This window comes from Ambystoma mexicanum, chromosome 5p (genome assembly GCF_040938575.1).
Source record: "Ambystoma mexicanum isolate Mex_15411 chromosome 5p, UKY_AmexF1_1, whole genome shotgun sequence".
In the NCBI taxonomy this organism is placed as follows: Eukaryota; Metazoa; Chordata; class Amphibia; order Caudata; family Ambystomatidae; genus Ambystoma; species Ambystoma mexicanum.
Genome location: NC_090930.1, coordinates 460,870,125 through 460,884,813, shown reverse-complemented (window position 1 = coordinate 460,884,813; position 14,689 = coordinate 460,870,125). Strand labels below are relative to the sequence as shown.

Below are 14,689 nucleotides of genomic sequence, written 5' to 3'. Positions count from 1 at the left end.
GAAGACTCTGGGAGAGAAGCATTTTCCCCTGACAACTTTTTCATTTCTAAGGCATGATTCAACTCCATTTCTCTGAGCTTAAATTCTTGATGTTTTTGGTCAGTTTGAGCATTTATAAGTTTGAATTCCAATTCAAGCCTCATCTTTTCTAAAGCTATGAATTCAGGACTGAGTGTAGGACCTGTAGGGGCCCCAGTGGACAAAGGTTGAGGTTGTTGAGCAGGTAGAGGAGCAGTAAGGCCTACATTGTGAGACACGTCTGCCTCATCTAACTCATCAGAATAACAGACACATTATCATCCTCATAATTTTCCACATTTGCTGGAGGGTCAGGTATTGCAGACCCACTCTACAGACTTTGTTTCTCCAACAACCTTTCAATTAATTCTGAATTTAGAGAGATTCCTATCTCTACACAGATTTTTCAGATAATCAACAGTATAACCAAGGAGGGTATCCTGACTGTAGCTTTCCATATCAGACATGATTAACATTGCTTTTTAGTGATGTTTAGCCTTGTGGTTAGTTGATCCAAGGTAATAGCAGCACTCTAAGTGTAATCACTATACTTGATCCTCACCACTGTACACCAGTGTTAGGCAGAATCATATGCAGTACCCTTTGGGAACACCACACACAATTAAGACTACAAGTGACAGTACAGATTCACCTTTGGTACAAGCCTGTACTAAAGTGGTAGCGATGGCTGAGTAGCCAGACTTATCTCAAGAGTAAAGTGAGCAGTATCAGAAGTTACACAAAGGACAGCAATACTATGGTTCATGAAAACACTGACTTAAGGTTTGTAAGTAAAATAATATACATTTATGTACACATCATTTGTAAAACAGGTCACTAAAGTAAAGCAGCAGAAAATGACAATCTTAATATACTACACACCCAATGAATTCTGGACAAGTTAAGCCCAAAATGAAGTGTGAGCAAAATGGCACTCCAGCAATTGAAAAGGGAGGGAAAGACAAGGTACAATTAAGTAGCACCAACTAGTAAGTAGGCATGGCAATCTAGAAAAGACTTACTACAATGAAGATTCAATTCAATAGGCCTGGGCCAATGCCTATGGTTCAGAGTCTTTGCAGATCACCCAGTTCAGAGTAGTTCTCTGTTAAGTCTTTACCAAGAGTTCGAAAAGAAGTTGGTCGGAAGAAAAGTTACTTAAAAGAGTAGAGAAGGACAAGCCCTTGGATTGGCGAAAGATTTAAAACACTTGCACCGCGGTCGGACAGAACGAACGACCGGGTTTGAACAGTACCTTAATAGAAGAAGAATGCTGTAGCTGAGGCAGAAGTTCCTGGCAGATCCTGCAGGCTCACGGTTCCTGAAGCGACTGTCGGACTGACACGAAGGAGGAAGGCTGGAGGGTCCTGCACTGCCCAGGGAAGAAACCAGCAGCAGAGCAAAGCGACAAATAAAAGGTGCACTCCTTAAAACCCAAGCAGGGTCCGGTCCTCCTGGCTATCCGGTTCACTGTAGCTGTGCACAGCAAATTCGACCAGAGGAGGGAGGCCTGGCTTGGAGTTTGGCAAACTGGTTGATCCCACTAGCTCAAGGGAAGATGATTCCTTGCAGAACTTCTCTGTCGTCGAAGTTTGGAGATTCAGAACCGCAGCAGAGCTTCACCAGGAGGTTCAGTTGTGGTAGTGGTCCTCTTTCTTCAGCTTCTCTTCGGTTCCCTCGATCCAGTGGCGACATCCAGTCCCAGAGACTTGCTTTTTATGCAGTTTTTCCCCCTTTCACCCAGCCTTGCTGTCAATCACACAGCAGGATGGCTGTCCTGGCGGGACAGTCACCTTGCCAATCAAACAGAGTGCGACATGGGTCTCCAAGGAGACCCTGTGCAGGGAGTCTAAAACCCCTCCCTCACATCCTGTCTCCCTCAGATATTCAGGTGCCTAAGGAGGGCTTCTGTGCAGAAGCCCGCCAAGGGCCGGCGAACAAAGGAACCAAACCTGGTTTGTTGCGCAGAGTAAAACATGAGAAAGACCTTTACAAAAAGAAATGATGAATAAACCCAGCCGGAACCAAATAAAAGTAAATGGGGTCCAGCAGATTTAAGTTTGAGGCTACTAATTTAGCCTAAAATAGTACCAAGGCTATTTTCATAGACCGCGGTAGGAAAAAAAGGGTAGCTACCTCTGCCACCAGCCAACATTTAAAGAAAGGGGAACTAAATAATGTTGTATGAGAGACAGACAAAAAGGGATAACTATTAACCCTTTCCAGTACTCTATGTAAGATAGTTTGTACTGGGTCTGGGATTTTAAAAAGACTAATAAAGTCAATGGCAACTTTACATGTTCTGTTGGACAGTAGTCAGCCTCAGAAAATGGAGTTTAGAGTGGGAAGTCTGACAAAGACATCCCCGTGTCACTGCACTAAAAGTGCTGTGTGACACACAGTAAAAAGATGATGCCTACGGAGTAGGTGAGACTCCACAGTCTATGAACACACAGCAAAATACATATAAGAGTGGGTAAAAGTCTCACACTCTTACCAGGTGAAAAAAAATAATCTTAGAAATCCAGCAAAGCTGCTGAGGGACTCAGTAGGTAAGGGAAATTAGCCATTCTGGAGAATTCTCCCTAACATTATTCATTAGGCTGCGGTTTGGGACATACCCGATAATGACTGCTTTAAAATCATGGTTCCTGAGGATTCTGATGGGTGTCCAGCATGCAGCAATGGCAAAGAATCGGTTTCGCACATTATGTTCCTGTGTCGTCAACAGAACCTAAAACCATTTTCAATTAACCATCAAGTGAGGAATCTAGCGGAGGCTGAAATTGGGAAAGTCTGACATAGTAGGAATAATTTGTTCAGATTTAATAAGACATGATATGTAAATGCATAACTTAAACAAGGAAAAGAGAATGAAGAGCAGCTGTATTGTGAGAGAATGAGGGTTACATTAGATGAATTAATGTTAAGGTTTCAATCGTTTGTAATGTGATTTTCTTGATTACAGCTCACACTTGTATATTCATTGTATATTATGTTGGTTTTATGACTGGGTCTAAAACAAAATTGATTCAGATCGGTTCATTCAGCCACCAGAAAGCTTGGGATGAGGCAGGCGCAACATGATCATGGTTTCATGTATGTTAAATGATGTCACAGCAGGAGGATCCATCGTCTTCTCTATCGCACAACCCACACACGTGGGTCTCCTTAAAGCTAAGGTAATCTGAGAAAGCCAGGTTCCCTTCCTACATATGCTTTCCAGCTTCCCAGTAATGCAGGAGTGGAGTGCCTGCCAGAGTCACAGAGCGCTCCCTCCTGCGCTGCCACAAAGCTTGTGACGGTGCAGGTGAGGTGGCTCTGCAGACATCACTAGTTAATGGCTCCACACTTGTCGGGGATCTGTGCTGGGAGAGAGGAAGCTGAGTGATATATGGGTGAGTGACAAGTTTCAGCTACTTTTTACATAAAGGCGAAGGGGGTGCTGGAGGGTGTTCTGAGGCCAGGTATTAATTGTCTTGGTTTGGAGGTGGGGGCACACCTGAAAGATCTGGGTCAGAGTGGGTGTCAGAGAGCAGTTAATGAATTGATTGTGATGAGGAGGTTGAAGTGCACATGAGGGGCCCATCCATATTGTGATGCTTCCCTCACACCTCTTCTCTCCATCCGCTTTAACACTGCTATATGGGGCTAGCACAGGTGAGAAAAAAGGGCACTGGGCAGTGGACACATAAATATCAAATGGGCAACTGTTAACAATGGTTGCATTTCAACTCAAGGTTTAAAGGGACATCATAGACAAGGCAAGCTTCACTCTTGTCTATCTGATGCCACTCTGAAGCTGCCCCTCAGTGGGTTATGTCTATGTCGCTGTTAGTAGCTTTTTTACAGTTCTACATTCTTCGATTTGCCAAGACATTTGTGCTCATTAAAATGGTGGTTATGCATCCTATTTTATATTAATTCTGAACCACAGCAGAAGAAATACACTCGAAATGAAACTACAAACTAATAACACTCACCTTGCAAAATTGGTAAAACCCTCCACACTGCAATTGGCCCCGAACTGGAGAACTGCCCCAGGGAGCATTCCAGGAAAAATAAAGGCATTCCAGCAAAGACCAGCATGATTACAAAAGGAATAATATATGCACCTGTTGGCAGAAACAGTGTTACATTAGTATAACAGTCTGGGGGCAGTAATCCAAGCATATGTGTGCAGAAGGACATATTTTCATGCAGCCTGTACGGCTACCAACACCTTTGTAGTCATTAATTGAACGCAGTTCACACAAACATCTATTTCAAGTTTTCTGCCATGACCTCCATGAAATATGAATCGCTAATAAGATTGGCTACCCATATTTAACTGAAGTCCCTATCATCTGAACATTACAGTTAATTATGGTCTGACGTCATACAACACACAACACTCACATTATTCATGAAGCTTCCAAAACGTCTGCACGGGTATCATTCACGCCATTATTTATCTTGATTAATCGCAAACTATACACTCAAGAAAAAATTCATTTGTGCACAGTACTTCTCTAAGAAATTCCACCCAAATATCCCACAGTTAACTGTTCAATATGCCATATGAATTAGTTATACTATCATAATCATCATCAAGTGTATTTAGGATATGCATAGAAAATCCATAAAAACAGTGCATAATACAAAGATATGCAAAATGTAAGAATCGGTAAAAATACATCCATAATAAACAGTGTTAAAACAGACAGGAGGGATTACAACAACATTTCATTTGATATTGTCAGTTAACTCATTACGGATCTGCAGCAAACATTTCCTATGATACAAAGTTTTTTTCAAGAACAGCAGTAAGGACCAGGCCACACAGGGTGGATTTGCCCACAGCAGGTAAATCAATGCTGGCCTATACTGCTCAAAGCTCTGTTCCCGCACCATTGGCCTAATAAGACGACTTCTATATGTCCCATAGATAGGGCAAACAAAATCAAGTGGGCTAGATCCTCATACGGAGCTTCACATAACGGCCAGCAACGATCTGCACCCCAGCCCCCGGACCAACCTGCCACCACAGCCCTCAGGTGGATACAGTTTAACGTAGCCCATCCCATGTCAAAAGTACACGCTCTGTTGGGGATTCAGCCCAGAGCAGGTGACCTTGAACACCCTGAAACATTATGGTCGTCAGCAGACCATGATTCTTGGCCTTCAGGAGTTCTAAGCCTTCCCTGTTTAGTCTTACAGATTCATACAGGCCTACAGTCCATCAGTTTATCTCCCTCAGGGCTAGAGCACTACTCGGGGGGGGGGGTACTAATGCATAAAATTCATCCCCCTCAACTTTAATTTAATTTTAAACAGCCACAGAATCTTGTCTCTCAAGGCCATATCTAACAAAAAAATAATTAGTTCCTGAGTTAGAGTGGCATTGAAATTCCCCCATAACCTGAGCCAATGTACTGCAGGAAGCAGGGAAATAATATCCTCGATTGGTGTACAACCCAACTCCATGTGAACACCAAAGTTTGGGGCAGAGGTGGGCAGCACCAACAATTTCTTTAAAAAAATATTCTCCCTGCACTGCACCATGTTGACAGGTGAATGACCCCACAACTCCATTCCAAATCTGGCCACAGACACTGCTTTCCCCTTGTACAACTGTAACAACGGGGCGATTGGTTTAGCCTTAAACATACACATCTCTCTTGAGACCCTAGCCAATGCCCCTGCTTAAACTTTGAGGCTTGTTTTAAAACATGAGCCTTAGCACCAAACTTTGCCAAAAATCTGGCCCCAGGTAACAAAAGATTTTGATCCTGGGGTTAACGGTATTCCCGCAATACATGATTTTGAAAAGTATCCTTCTCATCCCCTTACAACAAACCATCACTGTGGATTTTGGTGCGTTAACCACCAAATCCCGCCCTTCCATGGAAGTGGCATACTCCAAGATGTGTGCCTGCAGAGCTCTTGGTGTGCGTGCCTTCAAAACAGAGTCATCCGCATATACTAGTACTGGTCGTCCTGCCAGTTTTGGAACATTAAGGAGAAACCCTTGGAAGTGCTTAAGGAGCTCATTTATATCAAGGCAAAAAAGAAGAGGCGCAAGCACACATCCCTGCCGAACCCCAATTTGACAGGGAAGAAGCATGTACATTGCCCATTTACACCACTCCTATAACATGCCCTTGTTGAACCATGCAACCTAGCCAAAAGATCTACTTTTGATCCCGGGCAATTCATAGACCTGAGCATCTCCCACAACTTGGTACCCAAGCCAATAATGTGTTCATTTAATTTTCCATTAATATACACAAACTTGTTCGGCCACACAAAGAACAGGCTGACCTCAATTAAAATGCTGAAGAGTCAGTCATCACTTGACTTTCGTTACATGAGCTGTTGTCCTCTGCTTGCTGATTAAATATTTCTAAGATTTTACACTGGCAGCTGAGGAATGACGCCTTGATCTCTGTACCATCTGGCAATGGCTACTAGTATTCTTAAAGCACACTTCCAAACTCCAATCACTGTGGGCCATACACAATGATCAACAGAAGGGTGCAATCCCTAACAATCTGTTCTTACAGGGCCAAAGGCACTATCATTTGAAACACAATGAAAATATCCTTCTGTACCTAGAACTGGCACCGATTTACCACGCACTGCTATGCAAAGACGACATCGACATTCATATAAATGTCCTAGTTATAACTGCTGCAAGATCGAAGGCCATGAGCCCAATTCATGGCAGAGAAACCTTCTAGCAGCATTCATGCCTTACCATTTGCCTCCAGGACCTCTGAAGCAGCAGATCTACTCCGTGCTCGCCTGCAAACTCCACTCTAAGCAACAGAGCTTAGGCTCCATGCCTACCTCAAACACTCCAACCAAGTCATGTCCCCAGTTGTGACTTGAGAACTACCACATCTAGATCCATATGTAGATTTAGCAGGTGGTTGTTTCAGGATAGCAAAGTGATATTCACATAGATTGCATACCATTTTATGCTTTCAGTGTCCAGCCTCCTAACAACCACTGAATGCATCCTTGGATTCTATTTTCTCATTCTCCTGCTCCATTCCTACTGCAACTGGCATTCCCTTCCCCAGTGAGACGAACTAAATAAGAGAGAAATAGAGAGCAAATAAGAGAGCTAGAGATGGAGAAGTAAATATGTAGGGGAGAAAGAAAAACAAGCGGGATGAAGCTATTCAGAAGGACTTGAGAGTGTGACTGAGATACGGTGCCTAAGAAACTGACAAGGATGAAGGATTTGGACAAAGGACTAGGACAAAAGAGAATGACTACGATGAAGCGGAACTCATTTGAAGGAGTAGTGTGAAATAAATGAACTAGGATTAATGACCAGGCTGAGGGATTAGGGTGAAGGAGTAGGACCATCAAGAAGTAGGTGGACTAGGACTGAGAACTGGGATAAAGGACTAGTATACAGGACAAGGAGTAGTGCAAAGTATTTGGATGAAGAGTTGGGGCTTGGAAGAAGAGGCACGACCAAGGGATTGGACTAAATACTATAGTGAATGAAAAGGACTAAAATGAAACAGAAGGACAACAAAAATGTCTCACGATGAAGGAACAGGGAGATGGAGAAGAAATAAAACAAAGTACTATGATGAAGTACTAGTTTTATGGAGAAGTACTTAGATCAACCACAATGGTGAAGAATAAGTACTAGGGTGAAGGACTAAGAGGACAGAGAAGGAATGGGAAAATAGTACAGTAAAGAACCATTTTGAAGGGGAAATACTATGATGAAAGGGTAGGACTGGGACAAACCATTTGGATGAAGGAGAAGGGCAAGGATGAAAGTGACGGACTAAAACAAGGGGATGGGATGAAGGAAAAGGAATAAGATGAAGGACTAGCATGAAGGAGAAAGACTAAAACAAAGGATTAGGAAGATGGACTTGTTCCAATGAGAAGGATTAGGGTGAAGAGGTACTGGTTGTAAGTTCTAGGATGAAGGCATTGGACAAGGGAGAATCACTAGGATGAAGGAGGAGGAGTAACAGGAATCGGAAGGAGTAGGATTAAGGAGCAGGACTAGAATGGGGAACTATGAAGGAGAATGACTAGGATGAAGGAGAAGGACTGGAAAGAAGAAGAAAGATTAGAGTTAAGAACTAGAATGTGTAGAACTAGAATGAAGGAGGCGCACTAGGACCAAGGACTAGGACAAATAAGAAGAACTAGGTTAAAGGAGAAGGCCATGAAGAAGGGGAATGTCTCAGGCTTAAGGTCTGGGACAAAGGTAAAGGATTACAATGAAGGAGAAGGGCTAGGACTAAGGAGAAGGAATAGGATTAAGAACCATGGTGAAGGAGATGTACTTGGATCAAGGAAAAGAATTAGGACATTTTAAATAATTTTTCTTTGCATCATGATTCAAACAATACATCACAATTAAAACAACACACCCCATTATTGAAATACCATACAATAATACAAATACAATTGCTTAAAACATCATATCAAATTTCCTCTCATACTACACCTAAAATAAAACAACCTACAACATTTTGAAAATCTTAAAAATGAACACCTTTTAACTATTCGTAGAATGTCAATCTGCAATTCAGTACTCCAATTCTTTTTCAACGAGCAATGATAATTTACTTTCTCCCAGGGTTGCTTTCTGGACATACAGCATTGCCAAAAGTGTTTTGTTTTTATAATTTGCACATCATGCACACATTTCCCCAGAGATGCATGCAGTACTTCCATGTTCTCACAATTAGTGTGTACAGGCGATGCATTTTGCATTATATTAGACAGTCTACAGATGCAACACTACAGCTTACATTTTTTCCATGCCATATCTGGGACTGATCGTCTCAAGCCTAGGCACTAAATTCATTCTTAGGGGAATGATCACCCTTCTTTATTTAACAGCATGGAATGCCATTATAAATGTTTGTTGAGTCAAGTACTCCTTGGGTAGCAACACATATTCCTTATACATTTTAAAATGTAATAAGTGCTAAGATTGGCTTCTCCAATCCCACTGGTTGGGCCTGCTTGCACCTTTTTTTCTTAGGTTAACATTCTCTAGACTCAAAGCTATCTCTTCATTTATTTAAAAAAAGAAAATCAAACTGTTCCTCAAAAATGATTGTGCTGTCTTTAAATTATATTGATTGATGCCCTGGGCATTTGTTAATGACAGATGGCAGTATGTGGATGTGTTCTTTTTCTAATATAGAAATCCTTTTCTAATGTTTAAACTTGTAGATGAGACCTAATTTAAGGTGTACCTTTCAAATCGGAGTACATTGAGTAAGAAATTAAACATTTTTCCTTATTTTCCCTTCAAGAATGCTAATTTATTGGGATCATCATATTTAGATTAGAAACCATACACTATTGAAGGAACCACACTTCGTTAATATGCCAAAATGATACCTTTGAGGGTATTCACCACTGTAAAATGTATTGGTCAACATTTTTGAATTGAAAACCTTAGAGAGTTATCTTTGGTATTCTTACTTTCTCTCAATACCTCATTACATTTCCTCTCACTTTTTTATATACTGTCCCCTAAATAGCTATAAATGTGGACTTTGTCATGTCCCAGCTTCCATGTTTTGGATTTTGCAATCCTATCACTGAAAGCCATGCATTGTGTCCTTTCTATATTAGTTCTTAGTTGATTTTGTTTAGCACAGCAATTCTATACTTTTGATCAGCCCTATGGGAGTGTGATTCAAAAGGGTCACATCATCCGCATAGGCCACCCAGGGTGCATTTCATTTCCCGAATTTAGGGGGAAATGATGGACTCCCTGTAATATTGTTGTTAAGTCAGCAATACATATATTGATTAATGGAGGTGTTAGCATGCATTCCTGTTTAAGAGCTTATATAGTGGGAATCCTAGGAGCAAAGCAAAAGTGATATCTAATTTAATCTGAATAAGTATTATTATATAGTTGTTGTAACATACTTCATAGTCAAGATGGCAAATTCAGTTAGTGAGCTTATTCCATAAAATATATCACTCTACTGTGTTAAATGCAGATGTAAGATCAATGTACAAAGCATAGAGGGCAGGACTCCTGTTATGCAGAACATTTTTTGCCAAATTATGTAATGGTAGGATGTTATGAATCACAGCTTTTCCTTTTCTAAAGCCCATTTGAAAAGGGCTTGGCGGTCTCAAACTATTGGCCCAGGTGTGCAGTTCTCTTAACATAATATTTTGCAAAGATCTTACCTAGCACATCCAGTAGTGCAATATGACAATATTTGGGTGGATTAAGGCAATCGCCTTTTTGATGACTTGTATCAACATGGATTCCCTCCATGAATCAGCTATCCTCTCAAATAACTGTTTTAGTAATCTTACCCATCTACTGCTTTCAATGTAAGCACTACATTGGCTAGGTCATCAGGCCCAGGCAAGTGAAAATTCTTTAATTAGGTAACAATGCCAATTATATTATCATTGTATATCTAATTTCCAGGGTTTTTGATTATTATAATTTACATCATAATGAACCTTTTATTGGATCTAATATTTTCAGCACTGAAATTGCTCCACTTAACTTCACATATCAGAGTAATCTGCAAATGGTCACTTTTCCCTGCTATAATTATTATACATCTTCCAGTTTCTTTTAGTGCTGTTTTTCGCAACTCATTAGGTATCAATTAACCTTTGGCTTTTACTATGGAGAGTTAATTTATTTTCAACCAAAAAGCTTTTTTTAAATTAAAATAGTGCCATCAGTCATTGTATTTCATGACACTTTCCATATTAACCTGAACTGTTGTCCAAGGAAATGTTTCACTGTGGCTATTTTAGCATTATATTCTACTGCCAGTCTATCCAAATACAATTAATTGGGCCACTTGGGCCAAAGTGGAGGTTAGATTAATGATCCAATCCACCATCTTATCAGGAGTCATTTCAATATCAAATCCTTCATAGAAAAGATCCTAAATCTCCATCTGATAGCTCATTTCTTTGAGATCTTGTTGTATCCGCAAATTCTATTGGCACTGTCATTTATCCCAGTTTCGCCAACATTTGCTGCCTTTCTAACCCTCTAAGACAAATTTAAAGTCATAGTAAGCCAGGAATGATCACTGCATTTATCAACATATTTATTCAAAGAATCAACATCCCCAAGCATTGTAAATGATCAATAGTAGCATGCTTGTTCCCTACTTTCCATGTAAAATTGCCTGGTATGCCTCCCTCTGCTCTACCATTCATGACTACTAATTGGCAATCAAACATAAAATCCATCCACTTTTTCCCCTGTTTGTCTTAATTACCTATTTTCATTTTTTATAGGAGGGATCATTTCCATTCTGCCATTATTTGCCTACCTATCATGCATTGAAATCACCACCTACAGTGACTATTTCATGTTTACCATCTCCTTGTCTATTAACTTGTGTTTCATGAATAATTAACGTCAAAGTTTCCATCCTTTCACCACGAGGGCGGTCATACGTATTTAACAGCATGAATGAGGCAGATACAGTTTTCTGTTATAGCTTGATTTCTGCAATGCGTAGATTGGCATTTTAAATGTTCCCTATAACCTTTTATAATAGTGATATGCATACTTCAATAATAAGGATCAACATGGGACAGCCTCATTTTCTTTTAGTTGTGACATCTTGGATAATAGAGTAGCCTTCTATGCTTAATGTATGCATAAGCCAACTTTCCTACAACAAACATATATTTACATTTGTATTTGTTGCATGCCATTATTGCAACAGGTCATGGCGTCTACTGCTTATTCAATTTTAGTTCTCCAGCTAACCATTACCATCCACTATTAAATTTGCTATGTTTTCTGTCGTGTGTAAATTCTTTTTTACAGATTAATTTTCGACCTGATGCAGACCCTATTACTGTAATAATTTCCATGTGTTCACTCCTTAAATCAAAAGACTCAACCTCACCACTGATTTCACGGCCTAATTTCATAAAGCTCTCCAGATGTCTAGATACGAACCAAGTAACCGAGACAGATGAGCAAAACACTCTGTTTACCAGTTGCTTTCCAGCTTCTATCATTTCTATAAAATGTATATTGTGGGTGGTTAATACCCTCAGTTGTGGAAAAAGTGAGCACAAATGTGAAATGTGGGAGTGGTTAATTGGGGTCTCCGCCCCTGTAGACAATAAGGCCTCAATGACAATAATATTTTTGGCCTTATTGGTCTTTTCACCATTTAGAAACAGTTGTGTACAGGCCCGTTGTAAATGCCACCTCATATCATATCATATCTCCCTTATTAAAAGAGATGCATCTCTTGCAACTATTGCAATGCCATCTTTCTTGCTCAGCCTAAATACCATACACAACAGCTCCAGGTCCTGTAGAATTCATCTGAGCGCCTTCTTATGGGTTTGCCTAAATGTTCCCATTCTTCTCCCATCTTGGCTGAGCTCCACTGGTTGACTCTCAAGAGCAGAATTAAGCTGCAGGCTCTCTACCCGACTCACTGCGCACTCCACAGGCACAGCGTGATTTTTCTCCAGGAGAACATCTCTGCCTATACCCCTGCCCGGGCTCTTTGCTCTACACAACGTGTTCTTCTTGTGGTTCCCAGGTTTCGGAAGTCCGCCCTTGGTGGCCAGGTCTTTTCTCTGGCTGCGCCTCATCAATGGACCACACTTCCCCTTTCTCTCAGGCTAACTGAGGATTTTTTTATCAATTTAGGAAACTGCTCAAACCTTCCTATTCCCCATATGATCTTCTTTAGTTTTTCTCTCCCTTTGTTGGAGGTTCTCCCCACTTAGTGCCGAGATATCTTCGGGTGATAGCGCATTATAAAATTCCTTTATCTTATAACATAAAAGAGTTTAAGTTTTTGCCTATATCTTCTCAAAGATACCTTTGAATCATTACACATATCACCAAAAGTAATGCCATTACTTTTCCCTACAAATTCTCTCTCCTCCTCCCGCATTGTGTAATCTTGTTTCAAGCCCAGGATTGCTTTTAATTACCCAATTCGTTCATTCGCTATGCACCACTTTTCTCTGGTGCAGAGTTCTCTTCTTTAGTTGTTTTTGATGACGGATAATATGTCCCTTCCTCTGTTTCACGCAGCTCATGTGAGGAAGCAGCATCACAATTACGTTTTTGTTAGAGTTCATGCAAACCTTTTTTGTCTTTCCTTTTGTGCCTGTTTTTCTAGCATGTTGTTGCAACATACTGTATTTGCCAACTAATTCATCAACAATTATTCAGATGGATTAATTTCACGCTCAATTACGTTGCATAGTGGTAAACTCTTAACCGTAGTTTGAATGGATGTGAATGTTTTTTTGACTACTATGATTGCTTCAGCTTATCATATCTGTTGTATCTGAAGGATATAACCTTGTGTCCACCCTCGTTAATATTTTCCTTTGCACTTTTATTTCCTCATACATACCATTGGGCAGTTTTATTAGACCTTTAAATGTCAATTGTAAGGCAATTAGAGGAGCCTCTGCTGTCATTTTCGGTGTTGTGTAGCATTTACTGCCAAAATATGTTCCTTCTACATCAGACACAAAGGCTAGCACTGTATTTTATCATGAAATCCATATTTATTGACTCTAAATTCTCAAAGTGTAAAATTGACCCATTAAATTCAGGCTCACTGTCCAATCAGTCTCTCTATCTAAGATGTTGCGTTGCAAGCTATAAAAAAAGGTTCAGCAGAGAATGATTGCCGATTCAGACAGAATCCGTTTTCTCCAATTCAAGTATTTTACATTATGTTGACGTGTTTGCAGCTAACATTGTTACTTTAACTAACATGCAATCATTTTCCTTTATCACCTTGGACAATTTATTGCAACAAAAAAAAAATGTTCCCCTGCTGCAGAGCTATGTCAATTATCTCCAAGGTCCGTGATGGTGAATTACTTCATGCTTCATATATTATAATCTTGTTTATTAGACGCCATCAACAAGCAATGTAACTTCTGTATATGTGTTCACACTGAAAGCTGCCCTTATTCTAAATAAGCCAACATCAAAAGGCACGCCTGCTAAACCCATTGCCATTGACTCTCTGGGGGTGCTTCTCCATTCCATCTTGACACTGAGATGCAGACTGCAAGACAGCTTACTCTTGAATTGTACTTGCCCAGGCATGGTGCTGACAAATTTGTACCTTATCCCAGTGCTAGGAAGAGGAGCCATCATTAGTTAGTGCTATTTAATTCAGATAATCCGAGTCCAAGGCAATCACTCTGCACGACTGCTCTAACTTGGCTACAGTAGGTGGCACTATTTCATTGACATAACCAGTCTCTCAGGGAACTGCAGGACTGCACACAATTGGCTTGCACTTGCCCATGCACATGCCCCACGTGGTGCTACCACATTTGTTTTTATTTTCTCAGTCTTACAAGGAGGAGCCAGCAGGTAGAAGTATTTAATTCAGGTAAACAGTGTCTCAGGGAACAGCTCTGCAAGACTGCTCACACTTGAATCATACTTGTTCGTGTACACGCTCCATGCAGTGCCACCAAATTTGTAACTTCCCTCAGTCCTAGGAGAAGGAGCCAGCAGGTAGCACTATTTCCGTGAGCTAATCACCGTTTCAGGGAACCACTCTGCAAGATTACTCCCACCCAGCTTGCACTTGCCCGTGCTCATTGCTAAATCGCCTAATGATCCCTTTATACTGAAGCAAAGATATATCATATACATGAAGAATATTCTAAA

At 40.6% G+C, this 14,689-nt stretch overlaps 1 protein-coding gene across 1 annotated transcript in view; it reads right to left on the bottom strand.

Moving 5' to 3' along the window:
* Positions 1-14,689, bottom strand: part of LOC138481019 (sodium- and chloride-dependent neutral and basic amino acid transporter B(0+)-like) — a 753,261-nt gene that overhangs the window by 536,802 nt on the left and 201,770 nt on the right. Inside the window, exon 3 of the mRNA XM_069612866.1 lies at positions 4,002-4,133. Within this exon, the coding sequence (XP_069468967.1) occupies positions 4,002-4,133 (132 nt within the window). The remainder of the gene's footprint in view (positions 1-4,001; positions 4,134-14,689) is intronic.